At 43.5% G+C, this 27,862-nt stretch overlaps 1 protein-coding gene across 4 annotated transcripts in view; it reads right to left on the bottom strand.

The window, feature by feature from the left end:
* Positions 1-10,989: 10,989 nt before the first annotated feature.
* LOC143776693 (cationic amino acid transporter 2-like) overlaps positions 10,990-27,862 on the bottom strand; it is a 75,150-nt gene continuing 58,277 nt past the window's right edge. For all 4 annotated transcript variants that reach the window (XM_077266359.1, XM_077266357.1, XM_077266358.1 and 1 more), the window contains exons 7-12: positions 26,678-26,814; positions 26,406-26,508; positions 26,143-26,300; positions 15,560-15,726; positions 13,460-13,568; positions 10,990-12,952 (exon numbers count right to left, since the gene is read on the bottom strand). In XM_077266359.1, coding sequence (XP_077122474.1) covers positions 12,879-12,952; positions 13,460-13,568; positions 15,560-15,726; positions 26,143-26,300; positions 26,406-26,508; positions 26,678-26,814 — 748 coding nt within the window. In that variant the 3' untranslated portion in view covers positions 10,990-12,878. The remainder of the gene's footprint in view (positions 12,953-13,459; positions 13,569-15,559; positions 15,727-26,142; positions 26,301-26,405; positions 26,509-26,677; positions 26,815-27,862) is intronic.

The following is a 27,862-nucleotide window of genomic DNA, read 5'->3' as shown; positions in this document are numbered from 1 at the left end:
CAGAATAAAAGAAATACAATAATGGACGGGGTCGGCCACAGCTAAGAAGTTATGTGTCATGTGCCTTATTGGTCTTATGGTAGGAAGGCACTGTTTTCCTTAAAGGTGTTTTTTAGTTTCAGCAGTCAAATAAGGTTACAAGGCTTCTACACAATGGTCCAGTCTTCTGTAGAGCGATGAAGTAGGGTGGTGAGAGAGACTGTGACAATTGCTTGCTGAAAGTTGAGAAAGTGGTGTTACATGTTGACGGATTGGGAGCTCATGTCAGCAAGAGGAGGCCTTGTGCTCGACGAGCTAGCTGATGAAAATATAGGACAGTCGGTTGCGGCAGTTAATGGCACTGATTGAGGAAGAAGTAAGGCTGGGTGGCCTGGTGGGGAAGGCCACCAGGTCCCCTAAAGGAAAGCCAGAAACGAGGCGCGAGCCAGAGATTGAACCCCTGACATCGATCTGGTTCATGGCCTGCAGTAGGGCCAAATGGCTGGAGATATTATGGGCCCAGACACCAATGGCTAGGCTACTGACTCCAAGAACAGTCCCCACCCCTGAGTGGGCACCCGCTATCACCCAGATGCAGTAGATAGAGGATGTGACATGCGACAAAAAGAGGGAGGGAGGAATGGGTGTGAGACCAGTTGAACAGCCCTGGAGATGAGGACTTGGTCCAACATATCAGGAATCGAAAGGTCTTGTTTTTTGACCGAGAGAGGGACTATGGCTTCCAGAAAGAGAAGCTCACCAAACACTGTATATGTGATCGTTCCATCTGGTGCGGTCCCTTTCTCTCAAATGGCCAAAGTTTACAGCCCCAGTGAGTTCAGATCCATAACGAAGACAGTCCGTGGAGGTGGTTCACGGTGGATTTCTCCAAGGTGGAGATGGGACCAGAGACAGAAAGTCTGTCTGCAGTTGGAGCGCCCCCACTGCCGCAGGGCCGAGGGGTACCCGGTACCGGGCCTCTGAGTCTCTGCTCTGGGGTTGTCACGGTGGCTAGACCCGGTCCGTGACCCTGCTGAGGGGCGTCCAGTGAAAGGTGGTGGTAAATGGTGGTGATGTTGCGGTGCCGCGTAGGTCGTAGTAATAACAAGGACACCAGGTTGCAGTTTCTTTACCTCTTTACTGAAGGTTTTAGAATCCTCAGTCCAGAGCGCTGTCAACAGGGCTGTCTGAGACTGCAACGACCAGGACTCTGGGGCACTGCACAGTCATGCAGCTCCGAGTGAGCCTTGATTTCCCCATACCTCAAGGCTTGTGTGGAGGACTCAGTCTTGAGTCTCCACTGTTCCATAAAGGTGGAAGGAAAGAATAAGATTTAGAAGCTGGAGGAGTCCACATTGTGCTAGTGCACCCAATAGTAGAAGCAGTTTAGGGTTCTTCAGGGGAGTGTGTGAGTAGTGTAGCTTACATATCACTCGTCAAACTCAATCTGACAGGTGCCCCGCCCCTATCAAAGTGTATCAAAGTGTGTAACCCCTCCCCTCTGCAGTGTGTAGGCGTTCCCCCTGTAATACTTTGTTGTGTTATAAGAGTATCAGTTAAAATTGCTAGATGTATTTTCAAAGCATTTAATTTTGATTTTGATAATGCTGCTATCAATTAAATTACAATTTTGTGGCTATACAGCGCAATAATTTTGATTGTCAGGCTATTATTATCATGTTGTTGTGTAGCACAATGTATTTTATCCTGGTATATTATGTATGTCTCTATCACAATGTGAAATGTCACTATCAAAATGTGATTACTTGGTCATTATATGATGTATTAAGCTTACTCTTATTTGATAACCCGATGACATGCAAATGAGCCTGTGTTTTTGCAGCATTATTTGATACTGGGATTCTCATTTTATATGTGTTTTATAACACACCAGGCTCATTGTATGGGCATATTATGTATATGACCATGTTACAACACCACCAAGTATAAAGCGCGTGTTTTATACATTTGTAAAAAAGCAAAGACACGGAATTGTAAAAGTTTTAAAAATATTTTATTGTAATAAACTAAATACATTTCATTTGATACTGTGATTCTCATTTTATATGAGTTTTATAACACATCAGGCTCATTGTATGGGCATATTATGTATATGGCCATGTTACAACACCATCAAGTATAAAGCGTGTTTTATACGTTTGTAAAAAGCAAAGACACGGTATTGTAAAAGTTTTTCAAGATTTTATTGTAATAAAATAAATACATCTCAAAGACATTTCAATAATATAAAGTTCGTACAGAATGATATAAAAAGCATCACAAGAGACTGCGGTCAGGGTCTGTGTTAATATGTGATTACCAAATGTGTGCTGACCAGCAGATAAAATAACCATAAGCACAGCCTCATCCTGTCCAGATGGGGACAAGTGATAGTAAATCGATAGAGTGCTGCAACAGAATTACTATTTTGTGGCTGTACAACGCAATGATTTTGATTGTTAGGCTATTATTATTATGTTGTTACACAAGATTTTTGGTCATTATATGATAGAAAACGAAAAGGTTGATTCCAGCTCCAAGAATGTTTGAATAAAATAAAATAAAAACACAGGCTGCAATGCTCTCCATGATGAAAACGGGAAACGAGCTACGCGTTTCGATCTATTACAGATCTTTGTCAGAGCTCTGACAAAGATCTGTAATAGATCGAAACGCGTAGCTCGTTTCCCGTTTTCATCATGGAGAGCATTGCAGCCTGTGTTTTTTAAACATGTACCAATAAAGGATCAAATTTTATTCAAACATTCTTGGAGCTGGAATCAACCTTTTCGTTTTCTACTATTACAAGTTACCACGTGGATCGGCGTGGAGGTTCCGTGCACCTGCTAATGGCTGTTTGGTGAGCTGGCTTTTTGTTTTTTCTTTTGTGTCATTATATGATGTATTATTTCTCAACATTATATGATACTGTCATGCTTAATAGTGTGTGATAGTATAATTCTCAATATTATGAAAAATGACAGACATTGTTTGAGTTTTAAAGATTTTGGTATATAGCACAGCCACGAAGTATATAACAGCCCACGTAGTAAATAGCACAGCCACGTAGTATATATCACAGCCACGTAGTATATAGCACAGCCACGTAGTATACTTAGCTTAGACATTTAACCAGCATGTACTTGCAAGCCAATACTAACTACCAAACGTCCCATACCGTTGGTGCACCTGCTCAGAATGAAGGTAGTCAGCAACGCTACATTGCTTCCCTCACTGTAAACCCACCGGTTAGGACACCACCAGGAGCAAATGTGGAGGTATCGTCGCAAGGCCAAAGCAGTTAGGGAATCACAAGGTTATTGGTAAGAAACACTGTAGGTAGGCCAACATCAATAATACCATCACCAACCCTCTCTCAATCCGACATGTCCACCACCACCCCCGCTAGTTCCACCATATGCAGCTCTCCAGTCCAGCTCACCCTACAAGAGACTCTCGTTAGGAAAAGAAAGTACTCATCCTCTCATCCGTGTACACAGGGTTTGAACGCCCACATTGCTATACTAATCTCGTTAGAGATGATGCCCTACCGGTTGGTTGAAAGCGAAGCTTTCAAAGACCTGATGGCCTATGCAGTACCATGCTATGACCTACCCAGTCATCACTTCTTTGCGAGAAAAGCCATCCCAGCCCTCCACCAGCATGTCAAAGACCTCATTGTCCATGCACTGAGGCAATCAGTCAGTGGAAAGGTGCACCTCACAACAGATTAATGGACCAGTAGGCATGGCCAGGGACGTTATGTGTCCATCACGGTGCACTGGGTTAATGTGGTGGATGCAGGATCCACAGGGGACAGCCATAGTGGGACAGTTCTGCCTAGCCCACGGTCTAGGAAACAGTTGGCTGTAGGCGTTCGCCACCCCTCCTCCTCCTCCAGAAGCGAAAGCTCGTCCACAGAGCGCAGTCGCATGACCACTCCATCCGCAGCTGCCAGTGTTGCACACGAGGTGTCCCATTATCGAACAGCTAGAGGTAAGCGTCAGCAGGCTGTGTTACAAATGAAGTGTTTGGGCGACAACAGACACACTGGCCGGAAGTACTGGCGGAGTACTTGCAGCAACAAACTCAGTCATGGCTGGGCAGTGTACATCTTGAGGCAGGCAAGGTAGTGAGTGATAACAGAAGAAATTTTATGGGTGCCATAGCCCTTTCAGAACTGAAACACATACCTTGCCTGTCTCAAACCTTGAACCTGGTGGTGCAGTGCTTCCTCAAAAATTATCCGGAGTTACCAGCCCTGCTCCTGAAGGTGCAAAGACTTTGCTCGCACATCCGCCGGTCGCCCGTACACTCCAGCCGTATGCTGAACCATCAGCGATCGCTGAATCTTCCCCAGCACCGCCTAATAATCGAAGTTGCAACAAGGTGGAACTCCACACTGCACATGGTTCAGAGGCTGTGCAAACAAAGGTGTGCTATAATTAATTTGTGGGAGGATACACATACACGGGCAGGCACTTGGATGGCAGACATGGAGTTGTCTGGTGTGCAGTGGTCGAAGCTACAAGACCTCTGTCAAGTCCTTCAGTGTTTTGAGGAATGCACACGGCTGGTAAGTGCAGACGACGCCATCCTAAGCGTGAGCATCCCACTAATGCGTCTGCTGATGCAAAGTTTGATGCAGGTGTCTGCAGCCGAGGAGGAGGGAAGCCTTGATGACAGTCAGCCATTGTCTTCTCAGGTAACTCTCCTGGACAAGGTGGCGGACGAAGAGGAGGAGGATGATGGGGATGAATATTTATGGGAGGAGGATGCTTCTCAGGGGGCAATAGAAACTGGTGATGTTGCAAGGTCAGGTACAGGGTTTTTGAGGGAGACAAGTAATGTTGATTTGCCAGAAAGTGCTCCTCAACCCAGCACAAGCAGTGAATTGACACCTGGAACATTGGCCCACATGGCTGAGTATGCCTTGCGTATCCTAAAAAGGGACCCCCGCCTTATCAAAATGACGACCGATGACGATTACTGGTTGGCCTGCCTCCTGGATCCATGATACAAAGGCAAATTACAAAATATCATGCCACATGAGAACCTTGAGCAAATATTGGCTACCAAACAAGCAACTCTTGTAGACCGTTTAGTTCAGGCATTCCCAGCACACAGCAGCGGTGATGGTTCTCACACGAGACGTAGGGGGCAACACGGCAGAGGTGTTAGAGGTGCACAAATCAGGAGTGGCGTTGGACAGAGGGGTTTTATGACCAGGTTGTGGAGTGATTTCGCAATGACTGCTGATGACACGACGTACTGCTGCATCGATTCAAAGTGACAGGAGACAGCATTTCTCCAGTATGGTTACAAACTACTTTTCCTCCCTTATCGATGTTCTCCCTCACAGGTTATTCCCCTTTGATTACTGGGCATCTAAAATAGACACCTGGCTTGAATTGGCAGAATATGCATTACAGGAGCTCTCTTGCCCTGCTGCTAGTGTGCTATCAGAAAGAGTATTCAGTGCTGCCAGTTCAATACTGACCGTAAAGAGGACACGTCTGGCTACCCAAAATGTTGATGATCTAACCTTCATTAAAATGAACCAATCATGGATTTGAAATTATTTTGCCCCACCTTCCCCTGCTGACACAAAACTTGCCTGAAAAATGTCTTGCTTTTGGCCTCCTCTTACGGACTTCTCAAATTCTTCCATTTGCAGCTGCTGGTTGTCCACCATAGGCCATTTTTATACTTCCCTAAATGGGATGACTCCCCCCACAGGGCCGTGGTCACCACCTGGCGCAAGCACCCGTGCGAGTACCGTTTGCCTGGACAGGTGGGTGTGCCCACTCTTGGGCGACGGCACTGGCACAGGGTCCCTCATAGTACAATGAAATGTCTCTGGCGGTGGTGGTGCACAACCAACGTCAGACACACCGTCGTAATATGAGGGGCCCTGTGCCAGTACCGCCGCCCACGAGAGAGTGTTCCCCCCCCAGCTCGAACAGTGCTCTACCACTTGCAATACTTACCTCTCCTTGCTCCACCACTGTGTAGTCTGTAATGTTAAATCCTTCAATGGTACTGCCATAACAAATTTGTTGAAATGATAGATGATAGTTAAAATATACAGGGGCCCTGGCCTCCATTTAGACCAGTTAATACTTAGCGCCTACTACCACTGTCTGCTACTCAGCAGAGGAGCCCACCCCTGTACCTAGCTATGCCACCTGTTAAAGTGGGCTAAATGTCTGCCAAAAAAATTGTTCATAAATTATTATTTGGGTCTACTGTGTTTCCTCCTCATCCTGCCCATTGCCCAGCCACTGCTAGATGAGTCTGCTGGTACATTGACCAGGGCCGGTTTTAGGCAAAGTGGGGCCCTAAGCAAAAGTTTAAAATGGGGCCCCAAATGCTAACATATTGCACCAACAGAAACATTTTGGTTGTAGCTACATGCACTGATTTCAGGCCACTAAACGAGCGTGATCAACAATATTGAAGTCATTCGCCACTTGTTTCCAGCCTCTTTACACTGGCTGGGGACAGAATGATCACTAGTAAATCAATCTGTCCCCATACAGTATCATCTTAGCAGAATATCTGCAGTTTTAACTGGGCGATGTGCTGATGAGAACAATGATTTTTGTTCCGGCATATACTGTACATACATACACCGTACATACACACAGATACACATACCGTACATACACAGACATACACCTTACATGCATACACACATACAGTTATATACACAGATAGTATACACATACCGTACATACATATACCATACATACACACAAATACACATACATACAACGTACGTACACAGATACACATACAGTATATGGAAACATACATATACCATACATACACACAGATACACATACATATACCATCATACATACACATACCGTACATACACACATGCATATACCGTACATACACAGATACACACATATACCGTACATACACAGATAGTTATATACATATAGTACACACATACCGTACATACATATAAAATACACCCAAATGCACATACCGTACATATACACCGTACATGCACACACACATATACCGAACATACAGATACACGTACCGTACATACACACATACAGTATATACACATACCGTACACACATACATACACATATACTGTATGTACATGCACATAAACATACATATATACCATATATCCATAAAAATGTATTTCACATACACAGATACACACATACTGTACATGCATACACACACAGCCATACAACTATACCATACATACACACATATACCGTACATACACAGATACACACACAGACAGAAACATACACATACACACAGATGCACACATACATATACAAGCATATACATACATACATACTAATCTTGTATAGGTGATCAGATGAGCCCTGCAGGTCAGTTCAGCTGGAGAAGGCTGCAGACCCCACTGTGGGGGATGGGGCACAGAGCAGACAGCACCTGATGATAAATTCCCAGTAAGGGAGGAAAAGACTCAAATTCAAAAAGTTCCATGACTAAAATTATAAAGAGATAAGTTATAAAGAGCACTATAACTGCACATTACTTTTCAGGTCACTTCACAGCATACATTTTGCTGCCGTGCTGCCCCTGCAGTGAGCTCCTCCCCCATCTCTTCTCTGTGAGGAGACGCTGCAGCCTGCTCTGAACAGAACAGTGGAGGGAGCAGAAGACCCCCTGTAAGTCCTGCTCTTCCTCCACTGATGTCCCTGTGTGCTGTGCAGCCGGGGCCCCTGACTGTAGGCGAGCACTCACCATTGGGACGCTCCATGCAGGGGGACAGACGGCAGCCAGTGAACGCTCTCCTCGGTCTGGTCACTGTGAGGTAAGGAAAGCGTTCATTGGCCAGCGTCTCTCCCTGCATGACACGCCCCCTTTTTGATCTCCTGCACTTCGCGCCCTGCTCTCTCCCCGACACTCTGTGTTCCATGATTACAGGAGGGAGTGAGAGGGGCCCGACCCTGCATGATACCGGGCCTGCCTGCAGGGGCCCCCCTCCACCTCTGGGCCCTGGAGCAGTGCCATCAACAGTATGTCTGCCCCTGGCTGGGGGCCCCCTAGGGCAGCGGGGGCCCCAGGCAGCTGCCTAGTCTGCCTGCCCCTAACGCCGGCCCTGACATTGACCCAGACCACTACATTCCCTTGGCACTCTACACAGCCAGAATCTGACCCTGCTGAAAGTCAGGTTCCCCTTCCCGCATGTTATACCACCTTACACTGGGACAAAGATGAAGGTGCAGATGAAAGTGCAGGTTCCTTCATCAGGTGGGGGGGCATACTCGTTGGTGACGTCACAGGCACAGGGCCCCTCAGAGTACGCAAAAGTGTCACTGCCGGTGGGAGGCGCCCCCGCCGTGCAAACACACCGCCGTACTTTGAGGGGCCCTGTGCCAGTGCGAACGAGTGGGCCCCCCCTGCTTGCTCAGGATCACAGCACTTGCAAAGTTGAAATACTTACCTTTCCCTGCTCCACCGCCGTGATGTATTCCGCGTTTCCTGGGCCCATGAAAATCTTGAGCCAGCCCTACTCCCCCCACAACTTTAGCCAAATGACCCCCAGTTTTCAATGTTTAACTATTATTATAAAGTAAATTAAGATTGACAAGCTTAAGTAATAAGAATGGATGTTTTGGGCAGTAAAATGGGCACCGTAGGTGTTTTCCTGGCCTCCACTCACTGCCGACTTTGATTCCCCATTGACTTGCATTGGGTTTCGTGTTTGTCGGCCCCCGACTTTTTGCAATATATTGGCCGATTTCACCCGACTTTTCACAAAGTCAGGTTTCGCGAAACCCGACTCGATCCGAAAAAAGTAGAAGTCGCTCAACTCTAGTACTGATCTTTGTAAAATAAAGAGCGAGAGAACTTTTTCAGATAAAAGTAAAAACGTTTATTGAACAAAATCAATTACATTTTATAAAGTCATATGAATAAATTTCGTTTTTCAATTAGATTTAATCAGTTACTTCTTGAAATCCACAATACACCGCAAATAAACAAATTATCACTGAACACTCACTATTACACTCATATAGATGACTCGGAATGTAATAATGTATATACAGTACATAATATTTCTTCCATAATAATTTATAGCAATACAATTGATAACGGCTACATAGTGAGCCACTTGGATTGTAGTATCGATGATACTCTTTTTTGAGCCTCAATGGTCCTTGAGTGATACCTAGTGGGGTGGAGTGTAAAGGACGGATCGCACGGTGTGGTGTGAATAGAGTTTGTGGTTTAGATGTTCCATCAGTTTCATTCATTGGAATTTTTAAAAATCGATCAAATTGTTCTCTAGTAGGAGGGCACATTTAATTCTGCCATAGCCTGCATAAACTTATCCCAGCCCTGGGGTAAATTCCTGCTGGACGTGGCATGACCGAGTTGTGTTACGTACCAAATCCAGCATGTTACAGTTCCTTTCAATATAAATTAACTTCTCATTCCACGACGTAATATTTTGGGTAGAAAATGCTGAGATTTCTGCGATGTACATACTTGGTAAAGGCTTTTTCTATCTCACAATTTTCACCAGCACTCTCCATGAGATCAACAGTAGCCAAATTCACCTTCTCGGGAGGGAATAATACGAATGTATTTGGCAGACCCTCCACAAATCTGGTGTTGGGAAAAGCTATATGATGAAATCTCTTTTCCCAACACGAATAAAACCAAACAATATTATCAAGTTTCTGAAAAAAAAATTAGTTTCATTATATAGCAGTTTTACAAAATAGCTCTTTCCAGAATTAGACGGGCCTGCTAGAATGCATGAGAATGGGTGTTGCAATTGCGGATCCATCACAATACTCAGCTAATAGACGATTTCACTACCATGCCATTTGGCTAATAGTCGACGCTTTGTGTAAACGCACTTTTGGGTTTTGCGTAATGGTCTTGTTTCAATGTCCCAGTAATTATTATTTCTCATAATCGACTGCTGGTGTACAACAATACGCTGCTGAGTTTGTGTCAGAATTATGCAGATAGTCCAGAACTAGATCTTTTACACTGCTGAAATTTATTCATACGACTTTATATAATGTAATTGATTTTGTTCAATAAACGTTATTACTTTTATCTGAAAAAGTTCTCTTGCTCTTTATTTTACAAAGATCAGTACTGTTTATAATATCAAATTGTCAATAAAAGAGGGTCCTATATAATTACTGTAGGTGTATCAAATTGTCAATAAAAGAAAAAAATATTTGACTAAATAAAAGGGCCTATATAATAATAGATGTATCAAATTGTCAAAAGAGAATAAATTATTGTTGGGATTATAGGTGTATGAAAATGCCAATAAAAGAATAAATATTATTGGGACTATAAATAAAAGGTCCTATATAATAGGTGTAATACACTTTGATACACTACAATTGTGATATCTATTTAATACGCTTTGATGTCACTGATAACAATTTATAATCAATGTGTGGGAATCGTATCAGTAATCAATTTAATACACTTTGATTCACTACGATATCCGTATGATGTCTAATTAAAGTCACATAAAGTGAATTAAATAATTATCTGCTGGCCAGAACACATATTTGGTAAACACCTCTTAACAAAGACCCTGACAGTGTTGAAAAATTATGGCATCACCACTTTCTGAACACTTGTAAAATAACAGTGATACTATATCTTATTAAACTCATCACCACTGTTTGCTGTTGTACATCATGCTGTAATCCCGCTGAAATGTGCTGTTATAGCTGAACTGTAACACTATTATCTATTTTGTAATTAGTGTAATGATGTATGTTAATTGTACATGTGATTTTATATCATTCAATAAGAATTTTATAGTATTGAAATGTATTTGAGATGTATTTTATTACATTAAAATCTTTTAAAATTTTACAATACCATGTCTTTGCTTTTTTAGAAACTTACAACACCATCAAGTTTAAAGCGTGTGTTTTTATAACATGGTCATATACATAATATGCCCATACAATGAGCCTGATGTGTTATAAAACTTATAAAATGAGAATCACAGTATCAAATGAAATCTATTTAGTTTATTACAATAAAATCTTTTTAAAACTTTTACAATTCCTTGTCTTTGCTTTTTTACAAACGTATAAAACACGCGCTTTATACTTGGTGGTGTTGTAACATGACCATATACATAATATGCCCATACAATGAGCCTGGTGTGTTATAAAACATAAAATGAGAATCCCAATATCAAATAATGCTGCAAAAACACAGGCTCATTTGCATGTCATCAAATAAGAGTAAACATAATACATCATATAATGACCAAGTAATCGCATTTTGATAGTGACATTTCATATTTTGATAGAGACATACATAATATACCAGGATAAAATACATTGTGCCACACAACATCATGATAATAGCCTGACAAATCATTGCACTGTACAGCCACAATATTGTAATTTAATTGATAGCAGCATTATCAAAATCAAATCCTTTGATAATACATCTAGCAATTTTAATTGATACTCTTAACACAACAAAGTATTACGGGGGGGGGGGGGGGAGACGCCTACACACTGCAGAGGGGAGGGGTTACACACTTTGATAGGGGCTGGGCACCTGTCCGATTCAGTTTGATAAGTGATATATAAGCTAGTGTGAGTGTGTGAGTGTCGAACTCTTTGGTGTCTTTCACGTTTTAGATGGCCACCATTAAAGAAGGGGGAAATGTAGGGAGATTGACATGCTGCCTACAATTCCTTTTGAAGAGATTGTGTTGTGTGAGCTGTGGTGGTGGTGTTGTGCTCTGCCTGACAGTAAGGAGAGTTGGAGTTGATATTTGGGACTAGCCCATAGTGGGAGGGGCTAGGGTGAGGGGAAAGAGGTACTTTCCTGTCAGGACATCGGATGGAGGCCAGTGTGCCTACTGTGCAGACCCTAGGTCTGCTCCTGATGCAGTGTTGCTTGATGTGGGTGTCCAAGTTGAGAGGAGACCAAGACAGAGGTTGGCATGAACCATAGTGAAGAGGAAGGAGAACTGACAGAAGAACAGGGTGGACAGCCAAAGACAGGTCCTGGGAGAGGACACCTAACAGTGCAGTGCAGAGTTTGTAACACGTAGAGGTAGTGGGCAGGGACGGTGTCCCAGGCGGGAGTTCTGGGGTGTCAGTAGCAGAGAAACAAAAGTACATATTGCCATATTGGCAGACTAGTTACCTCGAGTGGAAAGAAGACACAGAACCAGAGATTGAAAATAGGTTGTGGTGAAGGAAAGTTAAACAGTGGAGATAGATAAAAACAAGTAAAGAGAAAGACTGTGAAAATGATCCATATTGTGAAGGAAAACATTCACTAAGCCGTGTACCCGCTACCTGTTGTACATAATCCCCATCAAGTTATCATTTAGTAAGAAAGTTAATTTTTTTGACTGATGGTCTCCCTCATGAACTGTTCAACATCTGTTCCTGGCCAATCCAAATAATCTGCAACATGCGGCCTGCAAGGACGTAGCGCCCCCTTAGCACAAGTTCATTCACCCAGCCAGGATCCCCACCTTCATGTAACATGCCGTAAGAGAAGACAAATTTAATTGCATGACCATAAGAGCCTCAACAATATCAAATACAATTCAGTAATTTTTCTTCTGGTAATCCAACGTTCCATGTTAGTCTAATAAGTTTCCCAGTTATCAGGGATGTACCAAATGATAAGCTCATTTGTAAAATTGGGGCAATTTGGTATGGTCATGCTTGAATTTTAGTGGTTGAGCGGTCAAATAAATGATTGCTGTAGTTAACATATTTATTTAAAAAAAACTTTAAAACTTTAAAATTAATTCTCTACAATAGAATATTATTTTCAACCATGGGTGGATTGAGTTAACTAAAATAAACATTGAAATACTGAACATTTGATCAGATTTCTTCTGTGTTGGCTTCTGTCTTTTATAATACTGTATCAGGTCTGTTCGCTCTCTCAACACTGTGGTGGATTCCATATAGAAAATATATAGCGAAACCTGCAAAAAAAAAAAAAAGTTTATAGTAATATGGAGGAAATAATAGCTTCCGTATTATGGAAGTGTAAGAGGTCTTTAGGGAGTTGTCCACTATTCGGAGAACCTCCTTCTCAATAACTAGGTTTCCCCCTTGTAAAACATTTACACTTACCTCCAGCATCGTTCCAGTGGAGTTGGCACTGGCTCTCCTGGGGATCGTATGACATAATGTCACGCGATCCCTGAGGCCAATCCAGTCAGCCGCTTCACTCTCCACTCCTTCAGACAAATCACATACATCCGAAGGAAGTGAAACAGCAGCAGCTCTCACTTCCTACGGATGCATGTGATTTGTCCACGGGAGGGCCAGTGCTGACAAAACAGGAACAGCACCAGAGGCAAGTATATGTGTTATTTTACAAAGAGGAAGCATAGGGATTGATTAGAGGTTGTCCAGATAGTGGACAACCCTTTTAAAACTTTTTACGGTAATGTATTCTCTTGTTGCTTGTTGGCTTTTCTACGTACCAATTGCCATCCACACCATGTATCGAAGCCATGTGTCAGAACTTAGTTGGACCATCAGGTATACATTAACAAAGATGCTAAGGACCGGTAGAAATGGTAGACATGGAACCTACAGAAAGAACAAATGGAAATGTAAAAGATTCTTTAAGAACTATATCTTTGATAGACCTAGGAAGATGAAGATCTTAGTAACCTGGTGTTTTTACACAAATGACCTCAAGACTGTATCCTAAATACCACAGCTACAAAAATGAGTCATGAAGGCAGGAGTCATACTTGACTAACTAGAATATATGATGCCAAAAGCCGCTCTTGATAAGGAGCAAGGCAAACGAGTCTTCCACTATGGTACTTTGGCTTATGCAAGATCACCTACTCTTCCGGTGGTGTCTCATATGAATGGTGTCCCTTTCATCAGCTCTCAGTATTGGACCTCCTGCACATGGCGTCTCCCTTCAAGAGCTTTCAGTATTGGAGTACCTGCGAATGGTGCTTCCGGTCATTAGCTCTCAGTATTGGACCTCCTACATACATGTCTTCTGTCATTCATTGCTCTCAGTATCTGACCTTTTGTCGTCTACAGTCATCTCACTGTATTGGGCCTCCTGCACATGGCATCTCATCTCAAGAGCCCAGTATTGGACCTCCTGCAAATTGTATTTCCTGGAATCAGTGATCTCCGTATCAGACCTCGTTGTCTTCAGTCATCAGCTCTCAGTATTGGACCTTCTGCACATGATGTCTTCTCAAGAGCACTCAGTATTGGATCTCCTGCACATGCCATCTCCCATCATCTATCAATATTGGACCCTCCTACCCATGGTGTCTGTGCAGCGCCCCCACTGTCGCAGGGCCGAGGGGTACCCGGTACCGGGCCTCTGAGTCTCTGTTCTGGGGTTGTCACGGTGGCTAGACCCGGTTCGTGACCCTGCTGAGGGGGCGCCCAAATAATAGGTGTGGGTATGGTGATGATGTTATGGTGCGGTGAAGTGCCAGTCGCAGTAAATAATGAGGACACCAGGTTGCAGTCTCTTTACCTCTTTACTGAAGGCTTCAGGGTCCTCAATCCGGAATATGGTTAACCGGGCTGCGCAAGCCTGGCCGGTCCGATGGCACCTCCAGAGTTCCCTTTGCAGGTGGAAATCTGTGCCTACCGTCTAGCGCTTGTGTGTTGTGGTCCTTCAATGCTGTGCTTACGGGATAGTACCCCACAACTGTTGTGTCTGTTTCTCGTGTTCCCTCACAACTCGATTCTGATGTTCTTCCACGTCCCCCAGATCTTATGGTTAGGACCCACCCATATGACGGGGAGGCTCGGAGCTCTTCTGGGACTCTAGCGTCGCCCCACTCCTGTTGTTACCCCCCTGTGTCTTCCTAGGTCAATTGGGTGAGACAGCCCGCCTCTGACTGACTGTCCTGCCGTAGGTTTGAAGTTTGGCTTGGAGCTCTATACTTCCTCGGCGTTCCGGCCACCGGTTATGCGCCTCAGTAGGATGTTGCCTCGTCTTACAGCACGACTCCTACTGGTATTCTCCTTGTTGCGTTGATCTCGTTTCTCACTCAGCACAATAAATCTCGCTTCTTATCCTTTCTTGGGGTACCGCCGCTATATCGTACAGGCGCGGTCCCGTAACGTTCTCTTTGGTTGCTAGGCCTCTGTCAGGATCCCACCCCTGACAGGGACCCCTCTGAATCTTCCCCTACAACACCCTCTGCCACAAGGTGTTGCCTGGTTCCAACCCAGTCAGCTTTCTCATCTAACTTCCTATCTAACCCCCAGTTTTACCAGACTGTGAGGAGTGGCCTAATGAATAGTACCCTTAGCTCCCCCTGGAGGCCAGACTGAAATGTATTGGTGACTGATACCTGGACAGATGAACTCCTTCAGTGCCATCAGATGTACCATAGCCCCCCTTAATGGCGGAGCATCAGTACTGCAACGACCAGGACTCTGGGGCGCTGCATCTGCTGTCATCAGCTCTCCGTATTGGATACCCTACACATGGGGTGTCTGGTCTACAGCTCTCATTTTGATAGCACCTCTACGTGGACCTGGCCCTTTCCTAATGTGGATGTCAAAGTGTGACTAGCATCACTTACCATGAAGGCTGCTTTATTCGGATTCTGTGGCTGTCTCCAGATGAACATGGTGAGTGCCGCTATTCCAAGAAGAACCACAACAAGCAAAATAATGTACCAAACTGTACCAGACAGTAAATACTGTGATCCTGCTGTAGACATCACACTCGTTACGCAGATTAGAACACCTGTGGGAAGATATTCTTGTATGTAGTTAGTTATTCTAACATTTGCTTCCCAGTTTTTTTATACCAATATAAATTTCTACGGGCACTACCATCCTCCACTATGCAGTTAGACGTTATACACCAGCCATAAAAATGTATGGACCCATATAGTGCCTTTTAGATACATATGTTATACACAAAGAAATGCATATTATAGGGATAGCCGCCATTACTAGCAATGCTTCTAGGGGAAAATACAGAATTTATAGATGTACAGTCCTGTGAAAAAGTTTTAGACAGGTGTGGAAAATATGCTGCTTTTAAGAATACAAGTGTTAATAGTATATTTTCATCTATTAACAAAATACAAAGTGGATGAACAAATGAGAAATCTTAAATCAAAGTCAATATTTGGTGTGATCGTCCTTTGTCTATAAAAGCAGCAAAAACTGGAATACAGTTTTTGAAGAAATTCGACAGGGAGGTTGTTCTAAACATCTTGGAGAACTAACCACAGATCTTCTGTGGAGGTCGCTTGTGAAATTCGTTCTGTATCCACGTAATCAGACAGACTGAATGATGAGGAGATCAGGGCTCTATGGGGGCCATACCATGATTTCCAGGACTCAGAATTTTCATCGCGGCAGCATAAAGAACAAAGTCTCTGAGCAGTTAAATACTCGGAAGTCACCCAAGCTTGCTCAGGAAAACCCGAGCAACGAGTACACTCGCTCATCACTAGTTGACAGTAAACCACATTAATAATAAACCGCATTCATGTTTCACCTTCGCATGTGATCGTATCTTTGAACCTTGGGCAGCACGGATTCTGAACCACCATATTCCTCATTCATATCAACTCAGAACTGGCAGCAATCAAAGTGATCCAGCTACACTCATCTACTGGTTAGAGAAAGTTGGCCAAAAGTGGTCTTAATGGAAGAGTCGCGACCAAAAACCCGAATCTTCCACATGGAAATAAGTGATTCAATTACAGTGAGTACGGAAAGTATTCAGACCCCTTTAAATTTCACTCTGTTTCATTGCATCCATTTTGTAAATTCAAAAAGTTCATTGTTTTTTCACATTAATGTACACGCTGCACCCCATCTTGACTGAAAAAAAAACAAAAATGTAGAAATTTTTGCAAATTTAAGAAAAACTGAGCAAAGGGTCTGAATACTTATGACCATGTGATATTTCAGACACTTATTTAAGTAACATGTTGTCCATTTCCTTGTGATCCTCCTTGAGATGGTTCTAGTCCTTCATTGGAGTCCTGCTGTGTTTAATTAAACTGATTTGGAAAGGCACACACCTGTCTATATAAGGCCTCACAGCTCACAGTGAATGTCAGACCAAATGAGAATCATGAGGTCAAAGGATCTGGGCAAGGAGCTCAGAGACAGAATTGTGACAAGGCACAGATCTGGTCAAGGTTACAAAAGAATTTTGGTAGTACTCAAGGTTCCTAATAGCACAGTGGCCTCCATAATCCTTAAATGGAAGAAGTTTGGGACCACCAGAAGTCTTCCTAGACCTGGCAGTCCAGCCAAACTGAGCAATCGTGGAAGAGGAGCCTTGGTGAGAGGTAAAGAAGAACCCCAAGATCACTGCAGCTGAGTTCCAGAGATGCAGTAGGGAGATGGGAGAGAGTTCCACAAAGTCAAATATCTCTGCAGCCCTCCACCAGTCAGGCCTTTATGGCAGAGTGACCCGACGGAAGCCTCTCCTCAGTGCAAGACATATGAAAGCCCGCATAGAGTTTGCTAAAATAAAAAAAAACAAACACACCACACACAACATGAAGGACTCCCAAATTATGAGAAATAAGATTCTCTGGTCCAATGAGATGAAGATAGCCCTTTTTGGTGATAATTTTAAGTGGTATGTGTGGAGAAAACCAGGCACCTGCCCATTACAATCCCAACAGTGAAACATGGTGGTGGCAGCATCATGCTATGGGGGTGTTTTTCAGCTGCAGGGACAGGATGACTGGTTGTCATTGAAGGAAACATGAATGTGGCCAAGTACTGAGATATCCTGGATGAAAACCTCTTGCTCTGGACCTCAGACTTGGCCGAAGGTTCACCTTCCAATAAGACCATGACCCTAAACACACAGCTAAAATAACCAAGGAGTGGCTTCAGAACAACTGTGACCATTCCTGACTGGCCCAGCCAGAGCCCTGACCTAAACCCAATTGAGCATCTCTGGAGAGACCTGAAAATGGCGTCCACCAACGTTCACCATCCAACCTGACGGAACTGGAGAGGATCAGCAAGGAAGAATGGTAGAGGATCCCCAAATCCAGGTGTGAAAAACTTGTTGCATCATTTTCAAGACGACTCATGGCTGTACTAGCTCAAAAGGTTCTTCTACTCAATGCTGAGCAAAGGGTCTAAATACTTGTGACCATGTGATATTTCAGTTTTTTTTTATTTTTTTATTTTTTTTTTTTAATAAAGTAAAAGTTTCTACATTTCAGTTTTTTTTTCATTCCAGATGTGGTGCAGAGTGTACATTAATGAGAAACATTTTGGGGGGAATTTACCAAATGGCTGCAATGAAGCAGAGTGAAAATTTTAAAGGGGTATGAATACTTTCTGCACCCACTAAACATAGGAACTGGGGTGGAGAAAAAAAAAAAAATGGACAAAGCCAAGTACAATAATGAGTGTCTGTAGAAACAGTGAAGCATAGTGGAGGTCTCTTATAAGTTTGGGGCTGCATTTCAGTAAACAGGAGTTGGGGATTTGGTCAGGATTAACGGTACCCTCAATTTTGAGAAATATACACTCACTGGCCACTTTATTAGGTACACCTGTCCAACTTCTTGTTAACACTTAATTTCTAATCAGCCAATCACATGGCGGCAACTCAGTGCATTTAGGCATGTAGACATGGTCAAGACAATCTCCTGCAGTTCAAACCGAGCATCAGTATGGGGAAGAAAGGTGATTTGAGTGCCTTTGAACGTGGCATGGTTGTTGGTGCCAGAAGGGCTGGTCTGAGTATTTCAGAAACTGCTGATCTACTGGGATTTTCACGCACAACCATCTCTAGGGTTTACAGAGAATGGTCCGAAAAAGAAAAAAAATCCAGTCAGTGGCAGTTCTGTGGGCGGAAATGCCTTGTTGATGCCAGAGGTCAGAGGAGAATGGGCAGACTGGTTCGAGCTGATAGAAAGGCAACAGTGACTCAAATCGCCACCCGTTACAACCAAGGTAGGCCTAAGAGCATCTCTGAACGCACAGTGCGTCGAACTTTGAGGCAGATGGGCTACAGCAGCAGAAGACCACACCGGGTACCACTCCTTTCAGCTAAGAACAGGAAACTGAGGCTACAATTTGTACAAGCTCATCGAAATTGGACAGTAGAAGATTGGAAAAACGTTGCTTGGTCTGATGAGTCTCGATTTCTGCTGCGACATTCGGATGGTAGGGTCAGAATTTGGCGTAAACAACATGAAACCATGGATCCATCCTGCCTTGTATGGAGCATCTTTGGGATGTGCAGCCGACAAATCTGCGGCAACTTTGTGATGCCATCATGTCAATATGGACCAAAATCTCTGAGGAATGCTTCCAGCACCTTGTTGAATCTATGCCACGAAGAATTGAGGCAGTTCTGAAGGCAAAAGGGGGTCCAACCCGTTACTAGCATGGTGTACCTAATAAAGTGGCCGGTGAGTGTAGGTAGATACTTATGCATCATGTAATACTATCAAAGAGGTGTCTGATTGGCTCCAAATTTACTGTGCCATAGGACAATGACACCAAACATGCAGCCAATGTCATTAAAAGCTATCTTCAGCGTAAAGAATCACCAGGAGTCCTGAAAGCCATGATCTCAACATCGGGAGTCTTACATGAAGAGACAGAAGGATTTACATAGGTGACTAACAGACGAAACAGTGTTTACCAAGTCCCCTATGTTATTTAGATGTGCCATTGCTCTTTACCTACAGCAGGGTATATGCTCATTTAGTTTCTATGTTAGATTTTGTCTGCTGTATCCTGTAGACTTAGGACTTTTGTGGTCCTAGTCTTTGCAGTTTAAAGACTTGATCCCAATACCATCTTTGTCATTTTAGGTAAGGACTGAAGTTGAAGGTGCATATCTGACCTCTGTTTTTTTCACTTTTTGTTTCTATAATCCTATGTACATTGGCATGTAATAGTTTGGGCACCCCTGGTCAAAAGTACTGTTTTTTTTTTATGAACAGCTAAGCAAGTTGAAGATGAAATGATCTCTAAAAGGCCTAAAGTTAAGGATGACACATTTACGTTGTATTTTAGGCAAAAAAAATAATAATTACATATATACACATACACATTACAAAAAGGAAAATGGGCCGCTGCAAAAGTTTGGGTTGCTTTTTTTCCTTGCAGACTTGAGCCAATGTTTTTCTCAAATGTGCAAATTCTACATTCTTTCAGGGTTTTTGCAGCATTTTTCACCCAATCAAATGAATGGAAAAAAAAAAAAAAAAAAAAGTATAAATATGCATCAAAAATGCATGTAAAAACACTGCACAAATGCGATTATAAGCAACGTTTTTCCTGCCAACTTTTTTTCAGCTGAAAAATTTGCTGCAAGTTCAGTGTGTGCGCATATATCAGAAATCATCCTCCCTTCAATCAGCCCCTTAGTTCATGCTTACATAAATTAGAAATATCGGATTACTCACCGGTAATGCTCTTTTATAGAGCCCACGACAGCACCCACTGAGAGAGGGGATCCGCCCCTAGGAACAGGAAACCTACAGAGAGATAAAAGGGGCGGCCCCCCCTCGCTCCTCAGTTGTTTTACAGAGAAAAAAGGAGGAACCGCCGCCAGGTTTTTTAGTTTTAACAGGTTTAGGCATATATACATATTTACAACTTCATACCATACTACTCTATTATATACATCTCCCTATTAAGACACCACGTGCGACTAAATAAAGAAAAGGGAGGGATTCGAATGGGTGCTGTCGTGGGCTCTATAAAAGAGCATTACCGGTGAGTAATCCGATATTTTCTATTCGCCACGACAGCACCCACTGAGAGATTTTCAGAGACTATATACTGGGTGGGTTAACTGAATCAAGAACCGAAACCCCAAAGGTTAGGTCAGAAGCAGCAGATAGATCTAATCTATAGTGTCTATAGAAGGTATTTGGTGAAGACCAAGTTGCAGCCTTACATATAAGGTCTATCGGCACATTCGCCCTTTCTGCCCAGGAGGTCGACACTGCTCTTGTGGAGTGTGCTCCCACATGCATTGGAGGATCTCTTCCTCCTGCTTTATACGCCAGGACTATGGCATCTCTAATCCAGCGTGATAGCGTGCTCTTTGTAACTCTGGAACCTTTGGTTTTTCCCTGGAAAGAGACAAAGAGAGCCCTACTCTTCCTCCAGTCCCTAGTCCTCTCTAAATAGGCTAGAATAGTTCTCTTAACATCTAGGGTATGAAGCCTGGCTTCTTCTGGAGTCGAGTGGTCTTCATAGAAGGTAGGTAACAAGATCTCCTGGGATCTATGAAAACTAGTGGCTACCTTAAGGAGATAACAAGGGTCCGTTTTTAAAATTATTCTATCAGATGTCACGGATAGATAAGGAGGGTCAATTGACAAGGCATGGAGATCACTCACTCTTCTAGCGGATACTAACGCTACTAACAGTATTGTTTTTAGCGAGATGTTCTTTAACGAGGCCGCATGTAGAGGCTCAAACGGGCTTTGTGTCAAGGCATCTAGGACCAGAGATAGATCCCACTGAGGCACCTGTGGTATATGAATAGGTTTTGATCGTTCACATGCTGATATAAAACGAGAAACCCATCTATCTCCCGCCACATCATAACTAAAGAGGGCTCCTAGAGCTGAAACCTGGAGTCTTAGAGTATTTACAGACAGTCCCAATTCAAGTCCTTTTTGCAAGAACTCCAATATTGAAAATATAGGTACCTCAGCGGAAAGTTGTGCAGTATGAAATTGAAGGAATTTTTTCCAAACCCTGACATAGATTTGGGTAGTGGAAGGCTTTCTACTCTTCATAAGAGTATCTATAAGCCCACTGGAAAAACCCCTTAGAGTTAGTAAGTGCCTCTCAAATTCCATACCGTCAGATTCATGCCTTTTACCCGAGGATGGAAAAACGGTCCCTGAGACAACAGGTCCTTGGTCTGAGGCAGGATCCAAGGGTCTGTAGTCGACATCGCCCTGAGCCAGGAGAACCATGGCCTTTTGGGCCAGAATGGGGCTACCAACAGAACTCTTGCCCCCTCCTCCCTTATTTTTCTTATTACTATAGGTAATAGATTCCATGGAGGGAATGCGTAGGCCAGGTCGAATGTCCATGGCACCTGAAGGGCATCGAATATGTCGGGGTTGTCCAGTCTGCAAAGGGAAGCAAATGTTTTGACCTGACGGTTGGACCTTGTTGCGAATAGGTCTATTTGTGGCACTCCCCATCGGTCTGTTATCAGCCAGAAAATATCTCTGCTGAGCATCCACTCCCCTTGATGAAGGGTATGGCGACTGAGGAAATCGGCACGAATGTTGTCTATACCTCTGATGTGCACCGCTGATAAGGACAACAGATGACTTTCGGCTAACGTCATGATGTCCGATGAGATTTTCATAAGATTTTCTGACCGTGTACCTCCTTGATGATTTAAATAGGCTACTGCCGAGGCGTTGTCTGAGAGGACCCTTGTGTGAGAGCCTCGTAGCTGGGGAAGAAAGTGGAGTAAGGAATAATATATGGCTCTTAATTCTTTAACATTAGAGGAATTAGCTAATTCTGACCTGGACCAAAGGCCCTGAACCACCTGATCACCAAAATGTGCTCCCCAGCCCTCCGGACTAGCATCTGTGGTTACTACGGTAGAAGGGGTAATGACCCATGGTACCCCCTCTGATAGATTTCCCCAATCTAACCACCATGTAAGGGAGTGTACTACCTCTGCCGTTAAGAAAATTGTTCGATCTAAATGTACCCTATTTTTAGTGTCCTCCTGTAATACCAATTTTTGGAGTTGCCTGGTATGGAATTGGGCCCATGTAACCGCAGGGATACATGATGATAGTGAACCTAACAATGACATGGCATTTCTCAGTGACATATTACGCTTTTTGATAGCTAAATCCACTTTACTAATAATCGAAACCTTTTTATCATCAGGCAACCAACATTTTTGCTCTACTGAATCCAGAAGGAGACCTAAAAATTTCTGACAAGTGACGGGTTGGAGTCTGGATTTTTCCCAGTTAATAATCCATCCCAGCCTTTGTAAGGAGGATACTACCTCCTCTAACCTTTGCTCACACTGTAAGAAATTTTTCCCCACAATTAGTAGGTCATCGAGATATGGGATGACCAACGTGTCTTTTAATTGTAGAAAGGACATTACTTCCAAAAGTAACTTAGTAAAGACCCTAGGAGCCATAGATAGACCAAAGGGCATTGCTCTATATTGAAAATGACGAACTTGACCGTCTATAACCACTGCTACCCGAAGAAACTGCTGGTGTGACTGGTGTATAGGAAGATGATAATAAGCATCTTTGAGATCAAGTACTACCATGTAACAGTTAGGGAACAAATTTTTAATAGCTGACCGAATGGATTCCATTTTAAATGTTGTGGGTTTTATGAACATATTTAGTTTTTTCTCAAATTAAATATAGTTCTATAGGATCCGTCAGGTTTTGTAATCAGAAACAAGGGGGAGTAGAACCCCTGCCCCGTTTGAGATGACGGAACCTCTATTAAGACCCGTTTTGCAAGAAGGGACTTAACTTCTACTTCCAATGCTTCTTGTTGTAGTTTGGATCTCAGGGAGGTGAACCGAAAGGAATCCGGAGGTTTTCGGATAAAGTCTAGGGTGAGGCCTGAGGATATTAATTTTATGGCCCATGGGTTGACAGTTATTTCTCTCCACTGATTGATAAATCCCAGTAGTCTACCGCCCACTGGTGGAATAGGGTTCCCGGGATTTTTCGGCTGGTTTGAAGGGACGTTTGTTAAACAAATTGCCTTTCTGCCTGAAGTCTTTGTTCCTCCATTGCTCCTTAAAGCTTCCTTTTCTGCCAAATGCTGGCCTCCTAAATGCCCTTCTGTAAGCAGGAACAAAGGGATTAGGAAAACCTTTTTTACGTTCACCCGCCTTAGTGAGTATCTCATCCAGAATAGTTCCAAAGAGGTACTCACCCTGACAGGGTATGGCACACAACTTGGACCTGGACTGGGCATCCCCCTTCCAGTTCTTTAACCATAAGGCTCGGCGGGCAGTATTTGCGAGGCTGGCTGTCCTGGCCGCCAGGCGGAGAGAATCCACGGAGGCATCGGATATAAATGCCGCAGCGCTCCTAATTAAGGGGATGGATGCCCTCAATTTCTCCCTAGATATACCACTCTTGATATTCTGGTCCAGCTGGTCTAACCAAACCAGCATAGATCTACTGGTACATGTGGTGGAGATTGCCGGCCTAAATGCAGTGACACAGGCCTCCCATGATTTTTTCAAAAGTGCATCCGATTTCCTATCCATGGGATCAGATAAGGAGCCTGCATCTTCCACTGGTAGGGAAGAACGGCGGGAAGTGGATGCGACAGCCGCATCGACCTTTGGAACTTTAGTCCAGGTATTTAAATCTTCGTCCTCAAAGGGGTAACGTCTCTTACAGGATACTGGTGTAAACCCCTTCTGCCCCTTGCTCCACTCCTTTTTAATGAGGTCTTTTATAGTCTGATTTACTGGGAATACGTGGCCCTTTCGCTGAGATAGACCTGCGAACATAACCTCCTGGGCCGTTTGGGGTTCTTTAACCTCCGACACCCCCATCGTTTTCCTCACTGATTTGACTAGACTATTTACTCCCTCAGTCGGGAAACAGACATGTTCCTCCTCATCTGAGGAACCAGACAAGTGGGAGACGTCTGAATCAATCTCCCCACTTTCCGCCGACGTGTCAGCATTAGGCGAGGATCTTCTACTCCTCTTCTCAACACTGCCTGAGGGACCACCACTCAACGATTGGAGTTACTCTCGAATCATGAGCCGTATTTCGTCCATTTTAACGGACTCCTCCTGCCGCAGGGTGTTATCTATGCATGCCTGACATAACGTTTTTGAATAAGAGTCAGGCAGGGGCTCAATACATATAGCACACTGCTTGTGCTTGGTCTTCTCCTTGCTTTTTGCCTAGAGGGACATGAGCAGAGGAGACCAATATAAACTCTGAAGGAGCTGAATACCCAACATTCTGAAGCATACTATACCGATTGTTGGGTGGATCGTCCGGTCTGGGATGTGGAACGGGATGATTTCCTTCCCGATTTTTCAGTGGAATCACTCTTCCTGGAGTGTCCACTATTCCTTTTTGCAGCATCACCACTTTGCATTAGTGGCTCTTCTACAGGGTGCTCACTGACTTCCTCGTGGGACGACATAATGCGCACTGTTTTCCCTTCCTATCGGACTTTTATAGTGCGGACTATCAATCTCAGCCCCCGCAGCTGCAATCCCCTTTTTTTTTTTTTTTTTTTTTTTAATTACCTGCATCAGGAAAACCTGCGAACACCGCCAGGAGGAATCCAACATGGCGGTTACCCCGGAAATGCAATGCCGACCTCAGGGGGTCGGCCATACTACATCCGGGATTCCGGACGCACTGCGCATGCGCCGGCGTCTGCCGCATTTTTCCGGCACTGCAACCCCACGCATCGTACCTGAGGGACCGGGGGGAGCCACAGCTGTCCAGCGCCACATCGTTCCAGACCGGGATCAACCAGGTATACCATGGTCGTTTTTCAACAACGATGTCCCAGCAGGGAGATCGTTGGAACCTTTCAGACCCCACTATTCGGCCGGTGCAGACGAGGAGGGAACCATCAGGAATCCCCGACTCTGCCTTTACTCGCTCTGGAGCCCCTGCCGCTCAGCAGAGACGTACAGGCGGCATCCAGGCGAGTTTTTCCTCTTCTCAGACACCGCTGTACAGTGTCTACAGAGATCTTCTCTGTGGGCTTCCTTCTAGGAACAGGAAACCAACTGAGGAGCGAGGGGGGGCTGCCCCTTTTATCTCTCTGTAGGTTTCCTGTTCCTAGGGGCGGATCCCCTCTCTCAGTGGGTGCTGTCGTGGCGAATAGAAAAAATAAAAATTCTTCTAATGCTTCATGAATACAGCTCCTAGGCAGACCTAGAATACAAATTCATTTCGATTTACAGACTATACAGAGTAGGAGACAGATGGACACCACTACAAAATCAGACTACACGCAGTGTTTGTAGTCTGTTACCTTAGAGACACATAGGCCTGCGTAGGAGCTGTAAACACTAAACGGTAAGAGTTATTTTACAGTGTATGATTTCAGTGTTTCTTTGCACCCTACAACCACAAGTGTCTCTAGATTTATCAGTAATAGGAACACAACAGATACTAACTTATGCCTACTACGCTCCGTAGCACCAGTGTAGAAGAACGTGCCGGCCTCATGGCCGAAGGTCCGTTACCGCTAAGTTCCTCGAGGTTTCCATTGTTGGTTGGGCTAAGTTCGAGGTTTCCATTGTTGGTTGGGCCAATTTCGATTTGTAATTGGTACCTGGATTTAAAAAAAAAAATATATATATATATAATTTTATTTTATCAAAAGCTTAAATAATTAATAGAAGACTAATAATATAAAACATTTTATATCTGTCTTTACCTTAGTAACAGGACACAAGTAGAGACTAAGGTGTAGGCGAATAAGGTTCCGATAGACATCATATCGACCAAGGCTTTCAGATCAAACAGGAGCGCCATAAAAGCTGTCAAGCATAATTTATCTTAGGTGGATTATTACTGTCCTGGTGGGCCAGGGTGGTAAAGGGATTAATGAGGCATCTCCATGTTCTAAGGTATTTATAATGATTTAGATGAAGTGGTTTTAGAAGTCTAGGATGGTGAACATAATGGTAAGAGAGGAGAAAACGATACCTGCCACTATTCCAGATGACATGGTAGCATACACTGGACTCTGCCGACTGCTAACCCGTGATAATAGCTGAAAAAGTAGTCCATCTCTAGCCATGGCGAAGAGAATCCGAGGCATCGGGAAAATAGACCCTAGAAGGCTTAACAAAGGATTAATTGCAAAATAAGAGTGAAGGTTGCAAGAAGACACAGAATGAAAAGGGGAGTACAAAGGAGACATCTTGGAAATGCCACTCGACTCCCTGAAGAAGCACTGCGAAACATGCCTTTGAGGGTGAGGTGGAGGATGAACAGGGCATTTAGATATTATGGGTTTGTAGTTCTTTTATTATTCTTACATTGATGTAACACTTATCTATGAATGGTGTATACTTTTCGGGTTATTTATTCTTGGTACGCCATCATTCACTAAGAATTGAGCTCTATATTTATTTTATCATTTTCTTAAGTTGTGCAGTAGGGGTAGCAAGAACCAAGCACTTTTTGATCATTTAGGTCTATACAATTTGATTATTTTGTCCTGATCTCTGGGTCACTCCTTACTATAAGATCTACATCATAAATTTTGCACTGTATTCCTCCACCTTCATTTATTTTATCTTATCCGTCTTGTCATATATTGTTTTGTTTTAATTATGGTAAATTGTCTTGTCCACTTTGTTTTCAATAAATATTTTTTTAATATTGTAGTATTGGTCTTGTGCTGGATTTTTGTAGGTGTTCTGTTGTAAATACCACTATATAAGTCAGTGTCAGAACAAAGACCGGTTGACCAAGTGCGAATTGCTGTCTCCTAAAAAAGGACCTGTTACTGGGTCATAAGTGGACAGTTTATGTCCTTATTTTTATTCCCGCTGTGTATTTTCTCTTCTAAATGCGCCATACAGTTCCAGAGATATGGGCTTTTTTTTATTTAGGCCTGATGTTTATAGTCTTTACTGAGGGGGTGGTGCTCACAGGGTTATGACAGAGCAGCCTAGAGACACGCCCCAGAGGATCAGGAAGACAGGAAGACAGGTATTTGAATATTATACTAAAGGAGTTAAGTGGGAAGGAAATAAAAAGCAGAAATGATACACCCTTGACCCTGTAACAGGTTAAAGAGATTAACCGAGTAGTGAGTTTTATTGAAGTGCTACATGGGAGAGAATTATGCAAATTAGCCATCTCTTAAGTCTCATCTAGGAG

Source organism: Ranitomeya variabilis, chromosome 5 (assembly GCF_051348905.1).
Source record: "Ranitomeya variabilis isolate aRanVar5 chromosome 5, aRanVar5.hap1, whole genome shotgun sequence".
Taxonomy (NCBI): domain Eukaryota; kingdom Metazoa; phylum Chordata; class Amphibia; order Anura; family Dendrobatidae; genus Ranitomeya; species Ranitomeya variabilis.
This window is presented reverse-complemented; position numbering and strand designations above follow the sequence as displayed.